We start from the raw sequence: 26,826 nt of genomic DNA on the forward strand, positions 1-26,826 counted from the left end.
AAATCCTTCGTAATTGCTTCATAATCATCTTTAATTTTACAACAGGTCCCATATGCATGTAAATGTTAGAAATATCTGGCATGAAACTGTAGTTATACTGCTGACTCACAGATTTATCGGTCAGCCATTCGAGGTCAAGTCAACGTGGTCTGTTTGCTTAGTGAGTGAGAGAGTCAGAGCTGCAGTAGCACCTGGTCTAGAAAAGTAATTTTCAAAGGAGTATTTTTATTCATTGTTTGTTGAATATTGCCTAACCCTAACCTTAAAGGTACATGCAATACAAAAGAATATTAACATTAAATGTTACCATTATTTCATTTTCAGAAATGTTTTCTATTCAGAAATGAAGTTGGAAGCAAAAATGTAATATAATGAATATTCAGAAAAAATAAGACGTTTTTGCATTTAAACAAAACATAAAGTACAAACAGTATGCAATTTAAAAGTCTTGTGCATTGTTTTCTAGAGCACAGATGGAGCCCAGAACATTATATAACCTATAAATGACGGCATGGCAGTGTCTCGCCTGTTACTGCAGTGTTTGATGTCTGTTCAGAGTAAACAAAACTGCTTCTCTTTAACTTTATCAAGAGAAGTGGACAAACTGGTTTGCTTATTGAAAGTATAGAAAACGGATATATATATACATGTATGTATAATTTTAATTTAATTCTATTCTATTTATTCTATTGCTGCTGTGCCTAAAGCACTCTAGTCTCAGCCTCAGACATCACACTGAACGTCTGATGCATATGGCTCACTTAACTGGAAACACTTCAGAATTTTCGAAGTCATCATCTCATTGGTTGAATTCTACAGGATGTCCGGGAGACGTTTGTGTTGCGTTCTTTAATGGTCCACCTGGAAACAAATGCCTTGACGCCAAACCCCCTCATCGAAGAAGAACGCCGTTGTGTTTATAACTGTGACAATGAGCTCTTATCAGGATCAGCTAAACGCTGGATTTTCAAAAGTATGTAAAGTTTGCAGCTCCATTGTTGCAGGAAACTTGCAATGTTTTTGAATGAATATTTAGATGCACACCGGTCTGTTATTGTAGGGACATTGACTTTACATTTTCACGCCCCTAAACATAACACGGAACAAAAACGAACTATGATTGGTGGCGTTACATGTCAGTCAAACGTCCTCTTGGGCGATCCTTGGCCAATGAAAGCTGCGATAGAGTCCAGACCTTCTGCTGTCAGTCTGAAGGTCTGGCTATGGGAGACTAAAAGCACTCTAACCTCTACTATAGGAGCGCACTTATACATAACCTGCATTTTCGTCTTAATGGACTGAGAATAGGGAAACCAGAGCAAATGCCCTCCGTTGACTTTAGAGAACGTTGTGGAATATTTCAATGCACTTTAAGCAACTGAGTTTCTAATTATCCATGCTGTCTGGTTTACAGCATCAGCGTGTGAATGCTTGTTATGAGTTTTGTACTTTTTGTAGTGATGGGTAGCCCCACACATTGTGAAATCTCATTGGTCCAAGCACATGAAATATTTAAAGGGTTCATATGATGCCAGTTTTACAAGATGTAAAATAAGTCTCTGATGTCCCCAGAGTGTGTAATGTGAAGTTTTAGCTCAAAATACCCCACAGATATTTTTTTATAGCATGTTAAACTTGTCACTTTTTGAGGGTGAGCAAAAACGCTTTGTTTTTGTGTGTGTCCCTTTAAATGCAAATGAGCTGCTGCTCCTAAGAAGAGGGCGGAGTTTCAAAAACTTGTGTTAGCAGCGCCGATTACCTCAGGCAGACTCACTGAAATGTCAGAAACTGTTCAGCCTTTTATGTTCAAACTGGAGTCGGACAATGATGGAGAGACTCAAGAAGAAGTGACAACGTAGAATGCAACAGGACGTTTCTGAATGGTTAGTTGATGAATTTATGGAGCTGATGTGGAGTTAACTATCTTAAAAGTCACTGATTAGCATATTCTGTCATTGCTCATGTGCGAACTGTTGTAAGATCCTACAGAGCCAGAGAATATATGCTGCATGAAGACAGAACAGTTATAGTTTAGTTTAATTACGGTTATAACTTATGTTGTCATCTTGCTTTTATGACATGCTATTGCATTTGTGTTATGTACTGTATTGCAATAACATGGCGTCACCCATTTGTTGCGCGGCTCGGGGGCAGGGTTTATGTAAATTTTAGGGTTAGTGATGTCACCAACCCGGGAAGAAGCTCATTGTAGTCCCTACCATCCGTTTGTTGTAGTCCTTAAACAGAGAATTCTTTAAAAGAAAAGATCTCGCTTTGCATTGAACTTTGAGCATCGTAACTTTGCAGATGTTGTTTATGCTCAAACAGCAACATTACACACTAACTAAAGTTAAAAAAGTGAAATCATAATCAACCACCCCTTTAATATACATTGAAAATATATATTGGCTGTGATTGTGAAACGCAGCAGTTTTGCATTTGTCACTATCAGTTTCACTGTTCTCTAATTCTTTTGTTCGTTTCAAGATATAGGCCTAAGTCCAATATAAAATATTAAACTGTCAATCAACTATCACTTTAAACATATGAGTCAAAAACAAAAACAAAACACTTTGTATATACCAATAACTGTGTTGGGCTCGTTACTCAAAAAATTTAATTTATTACTCGTTATACTCCTTTAAAAGTAATATTACTACTTTACTTATTTCTTTCTGGCAACAGTAATTAGTTTCACTACTAGTTATATTACCTTTCCTTCACGTCCCACAGAAGTTGTAATTGTGTATCTTCCCCATAAAACTCTTCTAAAATGTTACTAACAACATATTTCTGCCTCATCATTTGACCAAAATCCACATTGGATTGCAGTCAGAAGTTATTACAAACACTCGATGGTGATTGATAGTGACTTTTAAGTAAAAATGTTGTGTTAATCTCATTGATTGTCATGTGTAGCTTGAAGCTAATTGTAGCTATAATTTCTCTGTTACCCATAAACGATTACATTTCATGATGTATTTTATCAAAAGAAATCACATAAGTTTGTAAGCAAATGTTTAGTTTTCTCTCTATTAAACGCTATCAAAAGTCATTGAGGTGGGGGACCCGTTTTGTACTTGCTGTCTCCATATTTTGTGCAGGTGCAGTCATTGATTTTGACACAGGACAAGATACTTTGACCCAGAATTCTGACATGTGATTGGGTAATCCAAGAGCAATATTGAAACTCTGTAGAAAAGTAGGCCCTTTAAATGATTTTTTAGATTGTGGTTAAAAGGAAACTGGGACAGAAGTAGACTATATAAAGATTTAACGGCATCATAAGTGCACAATGAAACTAGTATGACTGGAAAGTGGGTGGAATTGTATTGGATGACCCACTTAACGTCTTATATTTCTGTTTCAGCTGCTCAACTTTGTTGTATATGTAAGGGAGAATGTACATTCAGTCCGTGCACTTCCCTTCAGGGTCCCGATCATCCTGTGGGGGTTTGCTTTGTTATTATGATCAACATACTGACATTATTCCACTTTAATGAAATAAATAAATGGACGTTCAATTCCTGTTATTTTATTTTTTCTGTTATTTTATTATGTGCTGACTGCTGAGTGATATGAAGGACATTAAACTAGTCATCAGTTACCAGCTTAGAGACATTATACAAAAATATTTGAGCACAGAATATGATTTTTAATCTCTAAACAGGCTTTTAGCTATGCATATTATTTTAAGAGCCAAACTTAATATAAAACATCAGATTTTATTATAAGAGTAGATAGTCTTGGGGAAAAGTACACAAGGTTTTAGTCTTTCATTTATTTGGTGTTTCAAAGTTTCAATTATGCTTTAGGGTCAAAGCACAACATAGTGGATAGTAAAAAATAAATAAAAGACCATAAAAACTGCACTGAGTGCTGCTAGGTTGTTCATTACTGAATTTCACATCTGATCTAATAGTCACTGGATAGCCTCCAGATATACAGTAGATGAGGAACTCTACACTTATGTACAACAATTCAAATGCAAAACCACAAAATTTCCACCTCAACTGCTGACATCAACCATATCTATTGTGTGGTTTGGAAGAGCTGACCCACATCCTGACTAAAATGACAACATTTTCCAACTTGTTTGAGAGTCCAGCTTCCCTCATCATTGATTTTACAAATTAAGCTTTTTGTTTTTTGGCAGAGCATGGCGTGGTGGTCTGCCATGAAATTCTTGCATTCTTGCATCAGCGCATGGACAGTTGGCCAGTCGTGATGAGTCACAGGCTTTACATCACTACATCACTACACCACCACGATCAGCTAAATGGAAAAATAGATTGTGCTATTATAAACTGATGAAGTCAAAATGTGTAAAGTCTTGTGGAAAGCCCCTCCCCTATAGTCATAATCTCATTAATATTAACGAGCTAAGCTGTTAACATTTAGCAACGTCACAGCACGTTGGTGAAAATACTTTCATCATGAGACAAATATTTTACATATATTAAAGTCATTATTATGTAACACTGGCTGAACAATTTCAAAAAAGAGTGGGCCATGAAGTCTAAGATAAGGCCTGCAGACCTACAGTTCATGGGCCAATGACAGGGAAACAATCACATAATGAAGAAGTAACTAGTTCCTTTTCTTACAGACAGAAAAATATGAATCAGTGGATAATGTAATGAGCCGTACAGCCCAAAAGTGGACAGCAGCAGCTTTAGGTGGAAACCTTCAATCAGTGTGTTTTAGGCAAAAGGGAATGAGAAAGTCAATGCAGTAAATGTGTCTGGTAATCCCATTAATTGATCTCTAGCTGTGGTGGAATCCATAAAATATAATAAAGCTTCCTCCAACACCATTGGTAAGGAGCTATTGCTTCTTTGTAGCTGCAAAAGTGTGTCCTAACTTTTCTATCTTGGCTATGATGTCTGATATTTAGCATTTCTAGCAGCAAGCAACAGATAACTGACACATCATTGAAAATACATAAGCACTGCCACCCTCTGGTGGGAAAAAAAGGTTAAATTAAAACAATAACAATGTTTCAAAGTAGCATATGTTGTTCAACGAACACTAAGACTAATATGTGAGAATATGGAGGTTTGTAACCACATAACCTTAAGGGAAATCTTCACGTTGCATTTTAGATCTAACACTCAACATCTTGTATATAAAAACTCACATTTACATTGTTATAAAAAAAGGAGGAATGAAAAGACATAAAAAGCCACAAAAAAGGGAAAGCAGGGCATATTTATTTTCATTATTGCAAGCTTTCATAAAAATGAGGATAATCCATATGAAAACACTTTTTTTTTTAATCTATACAATCATTTATAAAATTTGTCGTCTCTGAGTTTGCACATGATTATAATAGTGCTTTTACAAAACATAATCTCCATAATTAGAACGGCACAGATACATATTTTTGTGGCTTTACATAAAACCAAACTTTACACATATATTGGTCCACTGAATTTAAATGTAGCAAGTTTTAAACTGTTAGTAACAACATCAAGAGAAAACATTTAGTCAAGTAGAAAAATACATTTGAATAAGGAATGCTGATTTATATTTGATAAAGAAATGGTGTAATTGCAAACTATCAAACTAAATTAATTACCTAATTTAATCTTACATCAGAGGCATTTTTCACATATGATTTCAGTCATCTGAAAAGGATAAGTTCAGGGAAAACATGCAGCTTGAGGAAAACATTTATGGAAGCACCATGTTATTCATGGCTGCATAACCTTTACCATAAAAAGCTCTGGATTCCACAAACTACTAATAGTAACAGAAAATTGAAAGTTGTGAGATTCACCCACACACACCGAATGGGGACATCAGAGTCAGTATTCAATTTTACAGTCCGTCCTTTACATTTAACATAAAAATAACCAGATGAAATACAAAAAGTGCTGTTTTTGACCCTAGCAAAGTATAATTTGACAATTTGAATGTAAATTAATGTCAACATTCCCTTGGTGCTTATATTTTTGTCTAGTAATCTATGACAAACTGGGTCATGTCTTTGGATGAATCTCAACTGAATAGAAAATATGCCATGTCACGTAACACTTCTGAGGTTTATACTGCTCTGCTTGTCATCACACATCAAGTTGTATGTAATATTTTTGTTTAGTATGCATCAGCTTTCCAGTGTGACAACAAATAGCAGATAAATCACATTTAAAGGTACAAAATTGCAGTCAAAAACAAAACAAAAATCATATCATGCACTTTTGTTTTTTCTGTCATTGTGGGGGTTTATAACTGTGCATAATCTGAGCTAAAACATCTCAGCTAATGTTTGCAAGATCTGGAATACTTAAAGAAAGGGAGGCTAACACAGCTATTGTGTTATTGAACTCAAATAAATGGGAGAGATTTTGGGTGATGTCATGTTCACTGCCGTCAGTTTGGTGGCAAGTTTCTGGCAGTAAAACCGGGCATGAGAAAAAAAATGGATAAAGTGTAAACATGGTAGTGACATTGCTGGTGGTGGCTCTTTTTTATGTTTTAGAGTGGTTATTGAACCACATTAAGGACATTTAAAGTAGGTGCATCCAGGTTCCCCTCTAATGGGTTGGTAACAATGCAAGGAGCTCAAGCTGGTCCAGTGAACTCATCGTGTGGGTCAGTTGCTTTTGAGCATCTCAATGCTGCCTTGCAGAAGGGACACACTGTTCTGTAGTGAGTATACAGAAGAAAGAACACGACAGAGAAAAAGAGAGAACGGATGGAAGAAAGTCAACATGTTGGGCCAAACCACGTTAAAATCTATTGATTAATGGATCCCCATGACTTTCCTAGTTGATCGTGATTACTATATTTTAAGTTTTTTTAAACTATAAACAATTCTAGATGTTGAAATATTTTACAGCTGAAACGTTTTACTACTGTTCAAAAGTTTGGGGTCAGTAAGATTTTTAAATTGATTTTTGAAAGAAGTCTCTTATGCTCAACAAGGCTGCATTTATTTGATCAAAAATACAGTAAAATGTTTTGTAAAATATATTACAATGTAAAATAATTTCTATTTTTATATATTTTAAAATGTAATTTATTTCTGTGATACAAAGCTGAATTTTCAGCATCATTACTTCAGTCTTCAGTGTCACATGATCCTTCAGAAATCATTCTAATATGCTGATTTGATGCACAAGAAACATTTCTTATAATTAATATTAACTGATGTTGAAAACAGCTGAGCTGCTTAATATTTTTTGGAATTTTTTTTTTTTCAGGACCCTAATGAATATAAAGTTCAAAGCATTTATTTGAAATAGAAAAATTTGTAACATTATAAATGTCTTTACTGTCACTTTGATCAATTTAACGCATCATCCTTGCTGAATAAAAGTATATATTTCTTTAAAAACAATCTTATTTTCCCCAAACTTTTGAATGGTAGTATATAATTAATACAGAAATTTAAATGTAGAAATTTAAATATAGACATTACCAGGCCTGGTAATCACAACTTTAAAATTCTCTACTATTACCAAGTTTTTCATGACTGTAGGAACACTTGTGCCACGCGGACACATGACACTTCATCATCCTCACCTTGGCATGTTTTATTTCCAGCTCAGTCATCTCAACCAAGTTCTTACGAAAGGCTACTACACGCCTTGCCTTAAAGCTGGTGAGCTCTACAAACACAAGAAATCAATGTTAGTAAGTAATTTGTGACTTAAAGGAAGTTCACCAAAAACTGAACTACTTTTATGATACTTTATAGGTTCTCATCAATGTTCTTCCAAATTTCTCTGCAGTTAACCAGCTTACCGGATACAATGGCAATAGTTCATAAACATCACTCAATTCAAACCTATATTCTATTGGCTACCAGCCAAGATCTACCATATTAAACAAGATCTAAACACCATATTAAAGGGTTAGTTCACCAAAAAATGAAAATTCTGTCATTAATTACTCACCCTCATGTCGTTCAACACCCATTCAGAAAAACAGAAAGATATTTTTGATGAAATCCGAAGCAGTGTTTTGAAATCGGCCATCACTAGATATTGTTGAAAAGTTTTTTTTTTTTTTTGGCGCACAAAAAGTATTCTCGTCGCTTTATAATATTAAGGTAGAACCACTGAACTCACATGAAGTGTTTTAAATATGTTTTTAGTAACTTTCTGGGCATTTGAAAGTGTAAATTAACTTGCTGGCAATAGAGGCCTCACCGAGCCATCGGATTTTATCAAAAATATCTTAATTTGTGTTCCGAATATGAACGAAGGTCTTACAGGTATAGAACGACATGAGGGTGAGTAATAAATGACATTTTTTCATTTTTGGGTGAAGTAACCCTTTAACTCTTCAAATATTACAAACTCTGACCATCATAGTATAATTCATTAGGGTTATTAAACAGTTAAATAAAAAAAAAAACTAAAAAATTTATTGTACAACACACCTTTCCTGCCAGACTCGGAGAGCTTGTCAAACCTTTGCAGACACTGCTTCTGGTTCTCCTCAGCCTGAGCAATGTCCTTACCCTTCAGACGAGCCTTGTCAAGAGCTTTATTGGAATTCTCGTAATCGGCAAGTGCCCGTGCACGTCTATACAAAAGGTCCTGAAGGACGGAATGGAATGCATTATTGCTAAACCTATAATCAGGATAAATCAACTTATTTTGTTGTTAGTGAGTGTTGTTAGTGAACAATGACCCAGGGTTGTCAGCCAAATGTGGGTACTCTTTACACAGTGGCAGGTGAGCTGCAGTATAAGATTTAGCAGATTAAAAAGAAATTCTGTGGCTGTTAGAACCAATGATGTATTCTTGAAGAACACAACGATGTATATGTCTGTCTGACGGGTAAAAAAACCTAGGCAGGTCTGGTGGGCAAAAATGTGAGTTTCCACCCTACAACGAACCCATTCTGGAAATAACTATAAAACATACAATCTAATATACTTGGATGAATTATACAATCCAGTGTATGTAACGTTATACAACTGATGTAACACAAACAGAGGGAAGGTTTCACCTTAGCAGCCTGGATGTCCCTTGTGTAGTATCTCAACAATTCTGTCAGCTTGAGCTCCTGATCTGATGCCACCCTGTCCTCCACTTTCTGCAAAACACACAAATGCCGTAGCATGTTACTTATGATCTTATGATCTTATGGCAACAGTTGGTTGGTAAGTTGGTAAGAAAAATCCTACAGAGATACTCACACGAAGCTTTTCAAACACATCGGCACATTTTTCTAAGTGCCTGGAAGGAGAACAAAGACTAAGTAAAAATAAAAAATCTTACATCATCAAGCTTCAACACTTGTTTTGTGGAATGCATTTGTTGTTGTAAATTCTGCCGATTTAAATGTTTAAATCTAAATAATATAAAAACAACATGTGATGGGGCTAGTCCAAATGTTGGCAGGGCAAGTGAAATATTAAAAAAATGCACACACACACACACACACACACACACACACACACACACACACACACACACAGTACCAACTGTTTAACAGCTACTAACTTTACTAATTTACTACATTTACTTGCATATCAATTTATTCTATGCTGCTTAAAGGGTTAGTTCACCCAAAAATGAAAATAATGTCATTTATTACTTACCCTCATGTCGTTCTACACCCCTAAGACTTTCATTCATCTTCTGAACACAAATAAAGATATTTTTGATGAAAGCCGATGGCTCAGTGAGGCCTCCATTGCCAGCAATGTCACTGAACCTCTCAAGATCCAGAAAGCGTCGAGAATACTTTTTGTGCAAAGCTTTATGAATCTTTCGTTTCGAATCAGTTGTTTGGAGCTCCAAAGTCACGTGATTTCAGCAGTTTGGCAGTTTGATTCGAAACAAAAGATTAGTAAAGCTTCAAAGCAGTGTTTTGAAATCAGCCATCACTAGATATTGTTAAAAAAAAAGTTGTTTTTTTTGTTATTTTGGCGCACAAAAATATTCTCGTTGCTTTCTAATATTAAGGTAGAACCACTGTCACATGAACTGTTTTAAATATGTTTTGAGTACCTTTCTGGATCTTGAGATTTTCAGTGGCATTGCTGGCAATGGAGGCCTCACTGAGCCATTGGATTTCATCAAAAATATCTTAATCTGTGTTCTGAAGAGGAACGAAGGTCTTACGGGTGTGGAACGACATGAGGGTGAGTAATAAATGACATTATTTTCATTTTTGGGTGAACTAACCCTTTAATGTATCAAACATTTATTACTGTTCTTTGATAAAGCTGTTTTTACGGCAAGCAAGACATAATACACTTCTCACTTTTTAAAGGCAGAGTTATTGTTGTCTGCAGCAGTGCTGTTCAGAGCCCCAGAAATGTGGTTATAATCATCAGCAACATCTAAGAAAAGAAAGACAATCTTTTTGTGAATATGAATATCTCTTAGCCTAAACAAATAGCCAAAATGTTTGCAGCCAGATAATTCATTTGGATGAAATGGTCTCACTTTTGTGTGAACGGGTCATTTTCTCAGCTTTAGCAGTGGCGTCTTTGATTTTACCGGAATAATCCAACAGAAAAGTCTTCTCCTGTTCAAAAAACTCATCAACCTCCTACAAAAAGAAAAGAATAATAAAAAATAAAAAAAACTGGCATATCATGACACAAGTCAGAACACTGCTGCCTGTCTGTTGTGCTGATAATAAAAACACACCCACAAAGAGTTGATTGACACACTGACCTTGACCCCTGAGATGAGGACCTCATCAGCAGTCTTTACCATGTTCTTAAAGAACCCACCAAACATTTCCTTGGCATTTTTCCTCCTTACGGTGAGCTAAACAACAAATGAAAAGCAGAGAACAAAGTCAAGCACAATATGAACCAATCAGAAGGCAGAACCATAGTGCGCAGTCTTTATCGCCACTGGCTGAGATCCAAGAAGGTCACGTGTCTTTGTTATCAGTATAACTGACACTTATCAGTACAATACAAGACTTACAGCTTATGGCTGAGTTTTAAGAGACTTTATCTATATATATATATATATATGAATCAGCAAAATACAGTTGTCCAGTCAGAGACAGTTTTTGCGCTGAACTAAGCAGGAAGTTTCCCTCCTCCAATCCCCCTTTATCTTCTGCACTCATCCTCAAACCTCTCTCCATTTGTGTGTAAACTGCCAACATTGCAGCTTCACAGGAAATAAGCAATGCCAACAGTCCCTCTCACTGTCTCTCTGTTTCCTGGTCTGGGATGAACAGGACTGGCCTAGACAAAGCGGAAGACTCACTTCCTGATCGTATTCCAGGAATATCTGGAAGTTTCTGTCCTTGCTGAAGACGGGGTGGGAGGAGAGTCGCTGAAGAAAAACTTCATGAACCTGCACGGTCTTCTTAAAAACAGCAAGATATTCTCTGAAACGATACACTGATTTAATTATATGCATTTAAATGTCAGTAATGCCACAACCTATGTGCAAAAAAAAAAAAAAAAAAAGTGGAAAAATATAAAAATATAGTGCAGAATTTGACTCACGCTTCAAGTTCCTGCTTCATTTTGGCGTATTCTTCCTTTGTCATGCTCGATTCCCCCTCTCCCAATTTATGCATCTTTTCCCGGGGACCCTCAAAGTCAGGTTTTGGTGGGGCGGGAGGGATCTAAGGAATATCGAGAAGGGAGGAAGGAGGAAAGTACACTGTAAAAGCAAGCCAATTCCATATGAGACTACTTGGCTATTCCAATCATGTACAATGCAAACTGATTGTCAGTAGAGAAACTCTGTGGTTTGCATGTCGGCCAACAGTTGCATTCTGTTGCTGGTGATGAGCTTTCATAAATCTAGACAATATGAATATGGGTTTTAAACTTACAATGAGCCCAGCATAATCTTCAGTCTCCACAATTGTGTCATGGAGCCAGATGAAATCTTCATGCTGGCGTGGCACAGAAAAATCTGGCTTCTGAAAGGAACTAAGTGTGGTCTGAGAGGAAGTGGAGAGCAAATTGGCAGTATGAGTCAAAGACTTCATCTAAAACTACATCAAATGTATGTGACAATACAAACACTGACAGACAGTCAAAGAACTATTATAGATCATGGTAAGTTACATTAAATAATATATAACGTGTGCAAGCTACTCAAGCACTGACTTTGAATGGATATAAATTTTATCTGTTAGCTAACCTTGGTGTGGACGGTAAATTTGACTTTGTCACGTTCACAGAGGGCATCAGGGATATCAATGAGGAGAGATGCATCATGGTTCAAGTCCACTGATACAGAACGCACCTATATAAAGCATGATTTGTTAAAATATCAAACATCTTGTGACAAATCAAGAAGAGAGCTTTAAATAAAGACTGAGAACTGTAGTTATGTCTCCTGAATGGATTTGGGGACAAAATTGCAAAAATATTAAATATATATATATATATATATATATATATATATATATATATATATATATTTTACAGTACTGTCTATGCTTATGAAACCATGTTAGCAAAGAAAACATGTTATTCAGTCATCTAACAATACATAACGTCGTTTACTAGATAAACAGTGTAGTGAACAGTCGTTGAGTTCGGAAAAAGCAGTTCGAGAAACTTCCTCTAATTATTTCTACAGAAAAGAGACTGTGTATATATATATATATATATATATATATATATATATATACACATTATATATACATTTTATATATATATATATATATATATATATATATATATATCATTCAACCATTCGTTTTTACTTATTGACAAAACAAATACAACTACTGACGCACTGGCCAATATCACTATAATTACACTGCCAGCTAAAATATTATCATTATTGACAGACAGGCAGAGAGGCAGACAGATAGATAGACAGACAAGATAACATATGACACGAAGACAGTTTTAAACCTGTTTTGCAGTTATTATTGGGTAACACAGCTAGAAAAGAGTTAAAGCTATTAGTAAGAGCGACAAAATTTGCGATTGCTCACTACAAAATACTAAGCAGAGCTGGGCGGTTATTAAGCAACCGAGCAAGTTGAGTGCTCGAAACAGTCTTCATTAACAAACTTTGACTCTATAATAGAGAGATATGGCAACACATACCTTCTCCTTATCGCTGTCCTCTGATATAGATGTCATGTTCAGAAGATATTTTACTTATTTTATCGTCTCTGGGTTGTACATTAAATTGTACTTTTAACTTCCCAAATGCAGCTCGTGCTCCTCACTTTCCACTCTCGCCTGTCACTATGGACATCCGGCTCGATTTTTTTCTGGCAACACGTCAAAATAAAAGTCTTTAAAAACTTTCATTTGTTCGAATATGACATATCACCGCGAAAAGAGAGGGGAAAACATATTATATACCCAATTTACAGAAAAGTAAAAATATTTAATGACTAAATTAAGAACATGTTGTGACTTGTGAGAAGTTGCTGCATAAGGTGTAACGTTAAAGTGGACACAATTGCTTAGTGTTTTGGCGTGTAGTAACGAGCCGAAAAGTAATTTCAATACAGTTGTTTTATTGCTTTTCTACTAAACGTGACCATATATATAAAGTGAACTATATATATTTAACGTGAGCATATATATAAAGACTACTTTCAAAGCCTACATCCAAATGTTGCATTGTGGGAATTGCTGTTTTATGGGAACGTGTTCAGTGTACGTTCGATGAAGTTCAAACTACAATTCCCATAATTACCCAGTAGCTCCAGTTCAAACTGCGCTCCATTTGAAACTGGAACGTAGCAACATCGTGATCGCTAACTTTTTTTGTTTATTTATTTGAATCTATCTATCCATTTTCCAAAGCATGCGAATGCAGACGTAAACATCCCCACAGAAACAGGATAAGAACATTAAGCATGGCGATTACAATGCAAGTATTGAAGCTTTTGATACAGTGCAAGTGTGCGAGACCAATGGGCTTCCCCTCTGGTAAGTTCTCGCGTGTGGACAGCCTTTCAACTAGCTGTCAATGGCGAGCACGCAAAAAGGCCAGTAAGTACAGCACAGTGGACACAGAGCGCTACTCGTCTCTGGTGCGCGCGGTGCTGTCCTCAAAAACCAGCTCCCAGACTCCTGCGAGCATCGAGGATGAGGACTGTCAGCTGTACGGACCTGTAATAAGATCCAGACCGCCTTCACAACAGCCCAAAGTACCTAAAAACCTGCATCCACTGTTAAATGAGGCCAAAGGTCAGTCGGAGTATGTGCCGGGAACTTTGGCTCGTATAACATTACAGAGGGACTCTAATACGACATATCTGCCCAGTGTGACCCGAATCCTCCAGAAGACCATGCCACCTGACCAAGCGTTTTACCTGGAGAGGTGGAAGAGAAGGATGATTGCTGAACTCGGAGAGGAAGGATTTAAGGAATACAGCTTGAGTAAGAATATTTATTTTCTTTAATTGAATATTAAAAGAACTACACCTCCTAATTTATATGTGTTGTGTTTCAGACATTTTCAGACAAGGACAGCTGTTCCATGCTGCCATTGTGGAGAATTTCACCCAGGAAACCCCTTCCAAAGAGGACCCTGAGCACCCACTGGATGTGTCCGGATTTGTAGAGAGTGTATCTCATGTGCTGAATGAAATAACAGGAGTGAGAGCTATTGAGAGTGCGGTGCAACATTCTACATTACAATACCTGGGCATTGTAGATTGTGTTGCCCAATACAGGTGAGATTCATTTCTTTGAATCAAAAAGTCATAGGAATTCATAATCAGATTCATCATGTACTTTTTAACGTATCTTAATCCTGGATTATTTTAATAGAATCATGTATTCTTGATGCTTTCTTGCTCATATTTACATTGTTATTCATCCCTTCATCTGCTCTCATACAGAGGTTCATTGTGTGTCATTGACTGGAAGACCTCAGAAAAGCCCAAGCCCTTACTTCGCCATACTTATGACAATCCATTACAAGTAGCTGCATACATTGGGGCCTTGAACAGTGACAACAACTACAGCTACCAGGTAAACATTACTGTGACCCCGTTTACACCTGGGGCCTGTACCATGAAGCCGGGTTAGCTGGCTAGCCAGTTAAGTTTCAGATTAGTTTGTGCCAATCCTGGGTTTTAGGTACCATGAAAGTGACTTGGCTTTTAGCGGTGTTCATCGCCATAGTAACTTACGCTCCACAGCTAACCTGCTCCGGGGCAGGTTATGTTCTGGGTAAGAGATCTCAAACCGAAATTGGACCAATCAGATGTGAGCAAAGTGACACTGACACATCCAACGCAATAAAGTCCCTCCCCCAGTTTCTCTTCCTCCAAATTAAAGGTCACTATATAGTAAAAACAAATATTTAACGATGAAATTGTCTTGCTTTAATGATTTATAGAATTATTTTATGATTTATATATGATTAAAATAATTATTATATGATCTATATTATTATTAATCCATTTCACACAAGCAATTTTAGTTTAACATTTATTATTAAGCATTTATTTTAAATAAATATTAATATATACAGATCATATGTAAGCTGTAGAATCAACAGATAACTCTTTAAAAATGACTACATAACCTTACATGTTTGAGTCTCTATTGCTGTATATAATAAACTATATAAACACTTGACAATTTTCACTTGCTCTGATAGAGCAAGATAATTTCTTTTATTTGTCCTTTTTCATGGACAAGTTTCTTCTTTAGTGTAAATGCGTTTAAATTCTTCATTTTCTTCAGCAAAAGAGTTTTGAAATGCGTTGACTCTCTCGCGAGAAGTAAATCACAGTTTCTTTCTGTTGCAAGGCATGTGATTGGCTGTTTGCCACTGATGTCACGCATTCATGTGCACGCGCTCCACAAACTCAGGATCAAAGCCTGAGTTGACAGAGGAAACTGATGATCAGCATCATGGTACCAACAAAGCCGGATTGGAGTGGTTTGGTTTTGTCAACTTGAAACTAATCCTATAACCCTGAGTTTGTTTAACTACCATCATGGTACAGGCCCCTGGTATTGAGATCCGAAACAAATATATATGTCAGTGAGACCAGCAGAGGGTGCTTACTCTGTTGTCTGTGTGGGTCCTAACACCCCAGTATAGTGATCAAGACACTATACTATCAAAAAAAAAAAAAAAGCACTGTCCTTCGGATGGACGTTAAAATGAGGTCCTGACTCTCTGTGGTTATTAAAAACCAGAGGATATGCTTCGAAAAAGAGTAGGGGTGTAACCCTGGCATCCTGGCCAAATTTGCCTGTTGGCCTCTATCCATCATCATGGCCTTCTAATCATCCCCATATAAATACTGATTGGCTTCATCACCCTGTCTTCCCTCCACCAATAAGCTGGTGTGTGGTGGGCATTCTGGCACAATATGGCTGCCATCGCATCATCCAGATGGATGCTGCACATTGGTGGGGGTTGAGGAGATTCCCCTTTTCCATAAGTAAAGTGCTTTGAGTGCCGAGAAAAGCGCTATATAAATGTAACATATTATTATATGCGCAAGACATCACAGAACTACATTTTGCCTGATATCAAGATGCAGTAAACATAGATCATATTTTACACAATTCAGTTCAGTTAATACAGGTACTTTAATGAGAATTCAGCTTGATCTATCAATTTTGTGCTTGGATTGAAATTCAAGTATATTTGGGAGAAACATTTTGACATTTATGACAAACTTCAAAGTTTGTGGTCAGTAAGATGTATTTCTTAAAAGAAATTAATAGTTTTATTCGGAAAGAAAGGACACATTAAGTAAGATATGTTTCAAATAAATTATGTTCTTCTGAACTTTCTATTCATCAAAGAATCCTGAAAAAAATGTATCACAGTTTCCTCAATAATATTAAGCTGCATAGCTGTTTTCAATGTTGATAATAATAAGAAATGTTTCTTGAGAACCAAATCAGCATGTTAGGATGATTTCTGAAGGATCATGTGATGTTGAAGACTGGAGTAATGGCCACTGAAAACTCAGCTTTGCCATCAAAGGAATAAATGTAGTGTTGCCAACTGTATGGAAAGTAGCTAAAGGCTGCTCAAAAAGTAGTCATATGTCGCTAGATGACATAATGCGCCAACTGTCGGAATTTTAAATCCATTTTTTCCTCCTAATCAGTGCTCACATACTGTATTTTAATACAATATATACAGTGGGTACGGAAAGTATTCAGACCCCCTTAAATTTTTCACTCTTTGTTATATTGCAGCCATTTGCTAAAATCATTTAAGTTCATTTTTTTTTCCTCATTAATGTACACACAGCACCCCGTATTGACAGAAAAACACTGAATTGTTGACATTTTTGCAGATTTATTAAAAAAGAAAAACTGAAATATCACATGGTCCTAAGTATTCAGACCCTTTGCTCAGTATTTAGTAGAAGCACCCTTTTGATCTAATACAGCCATGAGTCTTTTTGGGAAAGATGCAACAAGTTTTTCACACCTGGATTTGGGGATCCTCTGCCATTCCTCCTTGCAGATCCTCTCCAGTTCTGTCAGGTTGGATGGTAAACGTTGGTGGACAGCCATTTTTAGGTCTCTCCAGAGATGCTCAATTGGGTTTAAGTCAGGGCTCTGGCTGGGCCATTCAAGAACAGTCACGGAGTTGTTGTGAAGCCACTCCTTCGTTATTTTAGCTGTGTGCTTATGGTCATTGTCTTGTTGGAAGGTAAACCTTCAGCCCAGTCTGAGGTCCTGAGCACTCTGGAGAAGGTTTTCGTCCAGGACATCCCTGTACTTGGCCGCATTCATCTTTCCCTCAATTGCAACAAGTCGTCCTGTCCCTACAGCTGAAAAACACCCCCACAGCATGATGCTGCCACCACCATGCTTCACTGTTGGGACTGTATTGGACAGGTGATGAGCAGCGCCTGGTTTTCTCCACACATACCGCTTAGAATTAAGGCCAAAAAGTTCTATCTTGGTCTCATCAGACCAGAGAATCTTATTTCTCACCATCTTAGCAAACTCCATGCGGGCTTTCATGTGTCTTGCACTGAGGAGAGGCTTCCGTCGGGCCACTCTGCCATAAAGCCCCGACTGGTGGAGGGCTGCAGTGATGGTTGACTTTCTACAACTTTCTCCCATCTCCCGACTGCATCTCTGGAGCTCAGCCACAGTGATCTTTGGGTTCTTCTTTACCTCTCTCACCAAGGCTCTTCTCCCCCGATAGCTCAGTTTGGCCGGACGGCCAGCTCTAGGAAGGGTTCTGGTCGTCCCAAACGTCTTCCATTTAAGGATTATGGAGGCCACTGTGCTCTTAGGAACCTTAAGTGCAGCAGAAATTTTTTTGTAACCTTGGCCAGATCTGTGCCTTGCCACAATTCTGTCTCTGAGCTCTTCAGGCAGTTCCTTTGACCTCATGATTCTCATTTGCTCTGACATGCACTGTGAGCTGTAAGGTCTTATATAGACAGGTGTGTGGCTTTCCTAATCAAGTCCAATCAGTATAATCAAACACAGCTGTACTCAAATGAAGGTGTAGAACCATCTCAAGGATGATCAGAAGAAATGAACAGCACCTGAGTTAAATATATGAGTGTCACAGCAAAGGGTCTGAATACTTAGGACCATGTGATATTTCAGTTTTTCGTTTTTAATAAATCTGCAAAAATGTCAACAATTCTGTGTTTTTCTGTCAATATGGGGTGCTGTGTGTACATTAATGAGGAAAAAAAATGAACTTAAATGACTTTAGCAAATGGCTGCAATATAACAAAGAGTGAAAAATTTAAGTGGGTCTGAATACTTTCCGTACCCACTGTAGCTGGATGTCCAAAAAAAGCTGTTCTCATTTACATATTTTCTGTCAAACTATGTAAAGAGCATGATATAGTGACTGACTACATGTTAACCAGCAGTCCAAAAAGTCACTAGATTTGTTGCTAGTCATTTTTTCAAAAAAGGGGTCTGAAAAGTCACAAAATTGGCTAAATTTAATACAAAAGTTATTTTGAATCAGTAATGTTTCACAAAATTTAACTATTTTTGAACAAAATAAATGCAGCTTTGATGAGCATAAGAGACTTCCTGCAGCATTTATAAAATTATACATACCGTAAAACTTTGAACAGTAGTCATGAAATCGCTCCCCTCAAAATCTATTAAAAACTGGTCACATGTTAATACCCTGTGTACAAAGGTCTTGTCTGACCACTAGTGAACAGATCATCTGAGATGGATCATATTGCCAGGTATAAACAAGGCCTTAAGTCATTTACTCTTTTTAAATTGCTTGTTGAAGTTTTCCATTGCAGTCTTTCATCATGTTCTGTTGTTTATGCACAGGTAGAAAACGGTTTAATTGTGGTGGCCTACAAAGACGGATCACCCGCACATACTCACTTCCTGAACTCACAGCAGATTATGCCGTTCTGGCAGAAATGGCTGCTTCGACTAGAAGAGTATGCAGAAAAATAAAACGGCTTTAACTAGTGTAACAAATCAAGCTGATGCTACGCAATGTGTAGTTTAACTGTAAATGTTTGTTTTACATTTGATACAAAAAATATATAGTTGTGTTTTACACATTTTATTAATGGAATGGATTCTTTATAATTTAAATAAAACAAATGTTTGGTTATTGATGTGGTTGATGTATTGGTGTTTTTTTAAAGTTGTATGCACATATCAGAAAACAGCTTTTTACATAGCAATACATAGCATCAGACAAAAGCTAAACAATTTTGATTTCTGCTCTAAAAATAATTAAATACAAACCAGGCTGCCCTGTAATCTGGTTCCTCTGTGAAACCCAGGCTTGTGAAGAGCCTGTAGGATAATTGGTTCTCCTCCTCTATAAAACAGTACACTGGATAACCTTGAGAGTGGAGTCTCTTTGACATAATGGTGACCAGTGCTTTTGCATAGCCTTTTCCTCTGTGTTCTGGAACAGTGTACAACATTCCCAGAGCACAGGAGGGATAAGTTAATATCCATGCTACTGGTTGATCATCTGCGTCCAGGACACAACAAGAGGGAAAGTTCAAAATCATATTCTTAATCATTAGTTTGCTGTGTTCACAGCCAAACTTCCAGCTACTGTTCACTAGTTCAAGATGAGACTCGTTAAGAGAAGACAGCTTCAGTGATAAGCTGCAGGAAAAAGAAAACAAATTTTAGTTTAACCTGATATTCCTCACTTATGGGTCAATACAGTCCAAATGAAATGAGCGTAACATTTGTTATGAAATTATTGTAGTATATTTTGTTTAATATGTTGTATTTTGAGGGAATTTTATGGTACTAGACAACCTCTCTAAATTATGCACCATTTATTTCTATATAAAATAATACAAATATTAGAATAAACTAGATTAAAATGCTTGAAAGACAAACTTTGTTTTCTAGACAGAAAGATTGTGGTTGTTTAAAGAGCTTGAAGTTTCAAGAAATTTTAGTTTGTTAAAAAGGTATTTATAAATTCAATGCATGGAAGGCAGATTGGAGTCATGTGGTGGGAAACATAAAGAAAATCATATGCAATACCATGATGCACTACATGCCAGTATAGCCTTATATATAATAGGGCTGTGTAATCTCTAGTTGCTTATAAGAATGTTTTCAGACATTATTACTTACTTTTATTAGGTTTTGCATTTGGATATATATTTTAGACATTATAAAAGAAGACTATTGTGTCTTACTTGTAGACTGTACCCAAAAATTGCTCCGTATTTTCGTATTTCCCATTTATATCCTATGGCATTTTTGACCATGAAGATCATATGTGTGACAATATTTAAGACCATTTAGCCTTTTCTAATCATGTCCACAATAGCATTTCAATTAAATAAAAAATTCAAAACGTAAACTTTTTGGTCTAAAATGACTGAAGACCAACAAAGGTTTAAGAGTGAGATACAATGATGTTGACAACAACTCAAGGGCCATTAAAAGGTTACATTTCAGTTACAGTGCTTGTACTCAGTGACATTACTGAACATAGTTTGACTTAAACTATGAACTGCCATAAAATTGTATGTCTGAAGTGTGGCGTTAATGATTACAGCTGATATACTTCACCTGTCAACTTGTGAATGTTTTGATGGCTCTCGAAGTACCAACATGTGGCACGCGGCTTCTTTCTTCAAAGGTACACCTCTGTTTTTTGCCACGACTTCCAGCATCTTCTCATGATGAAGCTCAGTGGCTTGAGACAAAGGTTTAAATGGAAAAAGTGAGACCTTCAAGGTTTTGAGTGATTTATACTAATGTGAAAAACTAGCAAAAAGAGATGCAAGTACCTAAGCAAATATACATCTTCCAATCAATGACATCTATCTGTGCCAGCAGGTCTCTGAGGTAGACATCGTTTTTTGAAAACACAGTCAAGTCTTTGAAAAGGTCTCCCGTCTGTAGAAAAATTAGGAAACGAGTTGTTGAACCTATTCTAAACTATTGTAAAATATTTAACCACTCATTTATATTTCACAATGTCCCTGATACCTCACGAAATTCTGGTTTAATGAGTACAACTCTGAAGTCTGGCCACAGGTCAACAAACACACTAACAGGATCAGCTCTCTGTCCAGTTCTGTTGAGTTGGACAATACATCCATATACCTGTATATATCCAGGACCAGGACAAAGCATAAAAAATATAAAGCAAGACAAAATTAAAGGTTTGCAGTCAATGCGTCGCAAATGGCGACGTTTACTGTTACCACTGACAGTTGAGTTGCATGTAAAGCATTATATGAAATTTTGTATTTTTTAGTATTAAGTTTGTTAGCAAACTTATGCTGATTATAGGATCATTTGAAGGTGAGCTACTTTATTAGCTCAATAAATGCTTTCAAACCTGCCGCGACTGTGGAAAGTAGTTTTTAAGGTCTACTTCCAGTGTCTTCAGATCCTCCGTAGTCAGCTGACGCATTGTGGGGGCTCTCTTCCACGCGCTTCACTCGGCGTCAGCGTGTCTACTTGCATTGCTCGCAGTGCATTTAAAAGCCTCATAGAACAGACCCAGCTTCATGGTTGCCAAGTCCGCTGTTTTACTGCGGAAATGGGCTACATCTAAACTTTACAGCGCGTTGATTTTTCCCCGGCTGGTTAAAGGTTTGACATGTTGCATACATTTTATTTGACTGAAATGCTTGCATTGAAATATTTTATTTTCTAAAACTGTGCTAGATTTTAAGTTTTGTTAAGTAGGACCACTGAGTGCCTTGAGCTGTGTTTAATCACGATAGTGCTTTTCATTTTATATAACTTTGACCGTAAATATGTATTTTGGGTATGTATGGGAATGGCATATTTTGATTTTTGGGATGTGGTCAATGGGATACTTTTGGCTTTGGGCTATTTTTGATTGGCCATTGGGCTAATTTTATAAAACGCAGAGCTGGCAACCCAGCCCAGTATGAAAACACTGTAGGCAGGAAGGGGTTGCGGTTCATGGTTTTGCAAAAGTTTCTTTTCACAAGTGCTCATGCAACGCATAAAATCTACAGCGCCCCCCGTGTATGGAATCGTTTCTTCATTTATTTATTTTGTAAACAATCTTTAATTAGAATAATTTTATATATACATATATGATCATTATGTGCATGTCTGCTACATGACAGATAAAATTCTGTGTCAAAGCAAGTTTAAGCAGGTCTAGAAAAAAAAAAGAAACGTAATTCTTGTTGGTGAATTAGAACCATGTGTATTTTTCACTAAAGATTAGCTATAAATTAGGAAAATATAAAATAAAATGGATTTCCCCCAAAATTGTAGCTGTGTGGTAAGGTGTGCCAGTGGGTTCAATAATAGTGATTTTACCTTTGTCTCCAGATGCAGGAAATATTATTTTACTGGTCCCATTAAAAAAAAAAATAATAATAATTTGAGGAAGCCCTAGCATTGAGAATCCCACTTTACAAATAAAATTAAATAGGATTTCCCCCACAAAATTATGATGCTACTGCAGCCACAAATTTGGCAACAGACATTTTGTTTTTAGAATTATTTTACATCATTAAAATATTAATGTATTTATGTTCATTCTTTTTTATTTAAAATGAAAATTGCTCAAGCATTCTCCAATAACTCAACTTAACACAGATTTCCTCTAATAAGTAGTGTCATTACCCAGGTTTGGTGGGTTGACCTTCATTCATAAAACATTTTAGTTCTAGATCACAATGTCATCATCAAAATGTATAATATTACAACTGTGTATAAAATAGATCTTTTTATATGTGACTGAACCTTCACGTAATCAGTCGTGAGGGCGAAGGAAAGTTGAAGTTTTTGATTAAAGATTACATGGGCACTTGAATTTTCAAAAAATAATGATGTGAAAATAATGAACTAATTAATTTATAATAAACAATGCAGAAGTGCATTAAAAAATAGAATTGTTCATTTTGATTTCATGATGATGTTCAAACAGGAGTAGTGGTGAGTATTTACTCTAACAAATGAATTCGTACCAGGCAGCCCTATAAGAAGGGTCCTCTGTAAAACCAAGGCTTGTAAAAAGTTTGTAGGAAAGCTGATTGCATTCTTCAATGAAACAGTACACAGGATAACCCTGAGAATGAAGCTTCTTCGCCATTGTAGTGACCAGGGTTTTGGCATATCCCTTCCCACGATGCTCTGGTAGAGTGTACAACATTCCTATGGCACAGTAATCATACAACAGTACCCAGGACACAGGCTGGTTGTTCTCATCTGTTATGCAGCATGTGGGGAAATGGCTGATGAGATTCAGGATGTTCCTGTAACCTTTGTCATCCCCACCAAATTTCCAAGTCTTGTTAACTACATCGGCATGTGACTCATTCAGGACAGACACTCTGGTCTCAAGGTCACTGAGGAAGGAAGCGAAGATACAAAAGAAAATTTTAATCATTATCAAGCTTTTATTTAAATGCATCGTATTGCAACACAAATAGATATTTATGAGTTGACGACAGGATCTTTTAAAACATAAAATATAGGGACCATCTTACCTGGTAATGAGCTCAGGTAAATGACTGGAATCAGTTAATATCATAAGGTGCACTAAAGAGAACCCTTTCATAGTGACACCCCTAGAAGCAGCAATTTCCTTCAGCATTGGTGAATGACGTAGATCACATCCTAGAATTAATGTAATTAAAATAACCAGAAGTCACAATAATAATATATATAATATAAAATAATATAGGAGGGGAAGACATACCTCCTACTAAGAAGTATGTACTCCAGTCAATTGCATTTTCCATAGTCAGCATTCTTCTCAGGACTTCTTCATCTGTACTGTATAGAGTCACCTTCCTCATAAAGTCCTTTGCTCGATTATTCTAATGATTTCAGACGAACATTAGTGATGTTGACATAAAAGTGGTTTAGTTGTAAGTTTTGGAGAGTTTATATAAACAACGCAATCTCACATTTGGATCTGGTCGAACAATGATAGTGGTAAAAGCTGGCCACGTATCCACCAATACCTCCAAAGTGTGTGGTTTCCGTCTGTTTATAGCAAAAACAAATCCATACACCTAAAAACCATCAGGTATTTGATTAAATGCGATTCTAAAAGCATTACAATTCACGTTTTGCTGTGACATACAATAAAGTAAACATAGTACTTACCTTTATGGATTTAGGCAGATGCGCATATAAAGTAGTCTCTGCAATTTTTAACTCATCTGAATTTAAAATTTTCATGTTTTATAGTAAAAGCAGTCCGTCAGTTCTGTAAAGTGAAACCGATTTTGCCAGAGGTGGCAAATATGTATTATCCAGACCAGAGCAACGTCAAACAGTCTTAAAAGACGGCAGCTTGGTGAAATGTGTAGGCTAATATTTAACCTAGGGTGACTAGACGTTGGTGACCGTTTTCTCGGGATAATCCCGGTTTTTGTTGTCCTGTCCCCAACTGGAGCCGTTTGACAGTATGTACAAAACACCCGGAAAAGCACTGCAAATCCAGTTAGAGCAATTGTATAGTGCTTATTTTCACCAAAAGAGGGGGCTACAGTAATGACTTGGACGCGAGTCGCTACTTTAGCCATGAAGCTGAACGAGAGCAGGGCTGCGTTCAGCCCTGACAAAACGTTGCAAAACGTTTTTTAAACGGAAACGGTGGTGCGCTGAACACCCCGTTCTGATGACGCAAGTGTTGCAACTATGGCAGCTGAGAAGGCCATTCTTTGTGTTCTTTTTGAAGACTAATACTGCAAAATACGCTCAATATTACAGTCACTGCCCTTGCCGTCCAGAATAAAAGAGAACATCCCAATCGAGTGAAGGGATTTGCGGAAACTGTGGTTCGTAATTATTGTGATCTAACATTTGCCTTTATGTTTATGAAAGTATCACTCCACAATACAATAGCAAAATATATAAGTATAGTATTTTTTTTATGTTAGGCTACATTAATCAGTGTCTAGCACACCTTCCTATGGAAAGGATATGGACCAGAAGACATTGCAATTACTAAATGATATTTAGACAGACTTAAAGAAGTTCCAGGGGCCGGTTGCATAAACCACTTAGACTAGTCTTAAAAGTTAGACACTATTTTTTTTCTTGAAGAGAATTTTTTAAAGTCTGTTACATAAAAAGGTAGATTGGTGTAATTGGAATTGGAAAAATAACATTGATTACCCCTTGGTTAACTGCAAGTTGGTCAAACTAGTTCTTAAGACACAGTCTTAATATAGTGACTAAGTTTATGCAACTGGCTCCAGATCTATACTTGTGCTCTTATTATTTAGGTTATTTTGCTATTAATGTAAATAAACATGTGCAAACAATATACTTGCTCTTGTGAATTTATTTTGATGTTAATTACATTTACGAGCTGTTTCTTTAATACTGCGTGGTTTATATCCATGTTGATGCTGATTGGGCTGACATTTTTGACACACCCACCAAACAAGAGAAAACGTATCTCAAACTCGTTGCACACCGTTTCTAGGAAACATGTTGTTCAACCCGGACACCGTAGCAAAACGTTGCGCACCGGTTTGAGCTTGAACGTGCCCCAGAGCACTATTATCAAAGAGACGTCACGCCATTATCGGTTTCAAGTCACTAATAACTATTCATTTAAAGTTAAAGTAGCTACTGTTTGTATGTGCTATATAGAGATAAAATGCAAAAATGTATTTTCCCTGTTTTTAATTCATAGATAATGACAAGTGAGATGTCGAAATGATAATATTTTGACCAGTGAACTAGGAAATGTTCTGTTTCCATTTCAGAACCTTTATTTAAAGGGATAGTTCACCAAAAAATACAATTTCTTTCTTCAGCTGAACACAAAAGAAGATAATTTAAAGAATGTCAGAAACCAAACAGCTGATGGACCCCACTGACTTCCATAGTATTTTTGTTCTCCATACTATGAAAGGCAATGGGGTCCATCAACTGTTTGGTTAACCATATTCTTACTATCTTCTTTTGTGTTCAGCAGAAGAAAGAAAGTCATACAGGTTTGGAACAACTTGAGGGTGAGTAAACGATGACAGAATTTTAATTTTTGGATGAACTATCCCTTTAACTGTGATTTTGGTAATGTTTATAGGTTAGCTGCAAAGCTGAGTACTAAGCTGCAATTAAAATAAAATAATGCTGCTATACACTCTACATTGCTACAGTGCAATATCTATCTTTTATTAGTATACATTTCTGTACACCACTGGCACATCACACAAACTCCATAGGGATTATTGAAACAAAAATAAAATAGCCTTATTATCCTTCCCTTATTTTATTTAATATAGAGAAAGAAAAATAACAAAACAATATATAGCTGATTAAACTCTTTGCCAGTTGTGGCAAAAAACAAAACAAAAAAACAAGTATCAAAATGCTTGTATCAATGCAGTATTTGTCCAGAGGTTAATTTCATATTCAGAGGAAAAGTGTGAGTGCAAGATTGTGGCATTTATAAAACTGTAAACATTAAAACTCAAATCATATACAAATATATCAGTTCT

General features: G+C 36.5%; 4 protein-coding genes across 4 annotated transcripts; 1 reads left to right on the forward strand and 3 right to left on the reverse strand.

Annotated features, from left to right (window-relative positions):
* Nucleotides 1-5,192: 5,192 nt before the first annotated feature.
* On the reverse strand, nucleotides 5,193-13,196 carry snx5 (sorting nexin 5). Its single transcript, XM_051917532.1, has 13 exons — nucleotides 13,019-13,196; nucleotides 12,096-12,200; nucleotides 11,782-11,892; nucleotides 11,447-11,568; nucleotides 11,202-11,325; nucleotides 10,650-10,745; nucleotides 10,416-10,521; nucleotides 10,231-10,309; nucleotides 9,158-9,197; nucleotides 8,968-9,054; nucleotides 8,393-8,552; nucleotides 7,531-7,616; nucleotides 5,193-6,649 (listed from the first exon to the last, which is right to left on the reverse strand). The coding sequence occupies exons 1-13, from the start codon at nucleotides 13,052-13,054 to the stop codon at nucleotides 6,599-6,601; spliced, it is 1,203 nt and encodes a 400-aa protein (XP_051773492.1). The 5' UTR covers nucleotides 13,055-13,196; the 3' UTR covers nucleotides 5,193-6,598.
* A 422-nt stretch (nucleotides 13,197-13,618) lies between these two features.
* Nucleotides 13,619-19,491, forward strand: mgme1 (mitochondrial genome maintenance exonuclease 1). The gene is made up of 4 exons (XM_051917535.1): nucleotides 13,619-14,311; nucleotides 14,385-14,607; nucleotides 14,776-14,908; nucleotides 19,193-19,491. The coding sequence occupies exons 1-4, from the start codon at nucleotides 13,786-13,788 to the stop codon at nucleotides 19,322-19,324; spliced, it is 1,014 nt and encodes a 337-aa protein (XP_051773495.1). The 5' UTR covers nucleotides 13,619-13,785; the 3' UTR covers nucleotides 19,325-19,491.
* Nucleotides 19,421-21,875, reverse strand: si:dkey-76k16.6 (uncharacterized protein LOC566817 homolog). Its single transcript, XM_051917543.1, has 5 exons — nucleotides 21,708-21,875; nucleotides 21,353-21,469; nucleotides 21,151-21,259; nucleotides 20,930-21,056; nucleotides 19,421-19,999 (listed from the first exon to the last, which is right to left on the reverse strand). Exons 1-5 carry the CDS (start codon nucleotides 21,780-21,782, stop codon nucleotides 19,603-19,605), a joined length of 825 nt encoding a protein of 274 aa, XP_051773503.1. The 5' UTR covers nucleotides 21,783-21,875; the 3' UTR covers nucleotides 19,421-19,602.
* Nucleotides 21,876-22,372: 497 nt separating this feature from the next.
* On the reverse strand, nucleotides 22,373-24,953 carry si:dkey-76k16.5 (uncharacterized protein LOC566887 homolog). The gene is made up of 5 exons (XM_051917542.1): nucleotides 24,473-24,953; nucleotides 24,271-24,378; nucleotides 24,060-24,180; nucleotides 23,848-23,977; nucleotides 22,373-23,706 (listed from the first exon to the last, which is right to left on the reverse strand). The coding sequence occupies exons 1-5, from the start codon at nucleotides 24,545-24,547 to the stop codon at nucleotides 23,307-23,309; spliced, it is 834 nt and encodes a 277-aa protein (XP_051773502.1). The 5' UTR covers nucleotides 24,548-24,953; the 3' UTR covers nucleotides 22,373-23,306.
* Between the last annotated feature and the right edge of the window lie 1,873 nt (nucleotides 24,954-26,826).

Source organism: Ctenopharyngodon idella, chromosome 13 (genome assembly GCF_019924925.1).
Source record: "Ctenopharyngodon idella isolate HZGC_01 chromosome 13, HZGC01, whole genome shotgun sequence".
NCBI classification, from domain to species: Eukaryota; Metazoa; Chordata; class Actinopteri; order Cypriniformes; family Xenocyprididae; genus Ctenopharyngodon; species Ctenopharyngodon idella.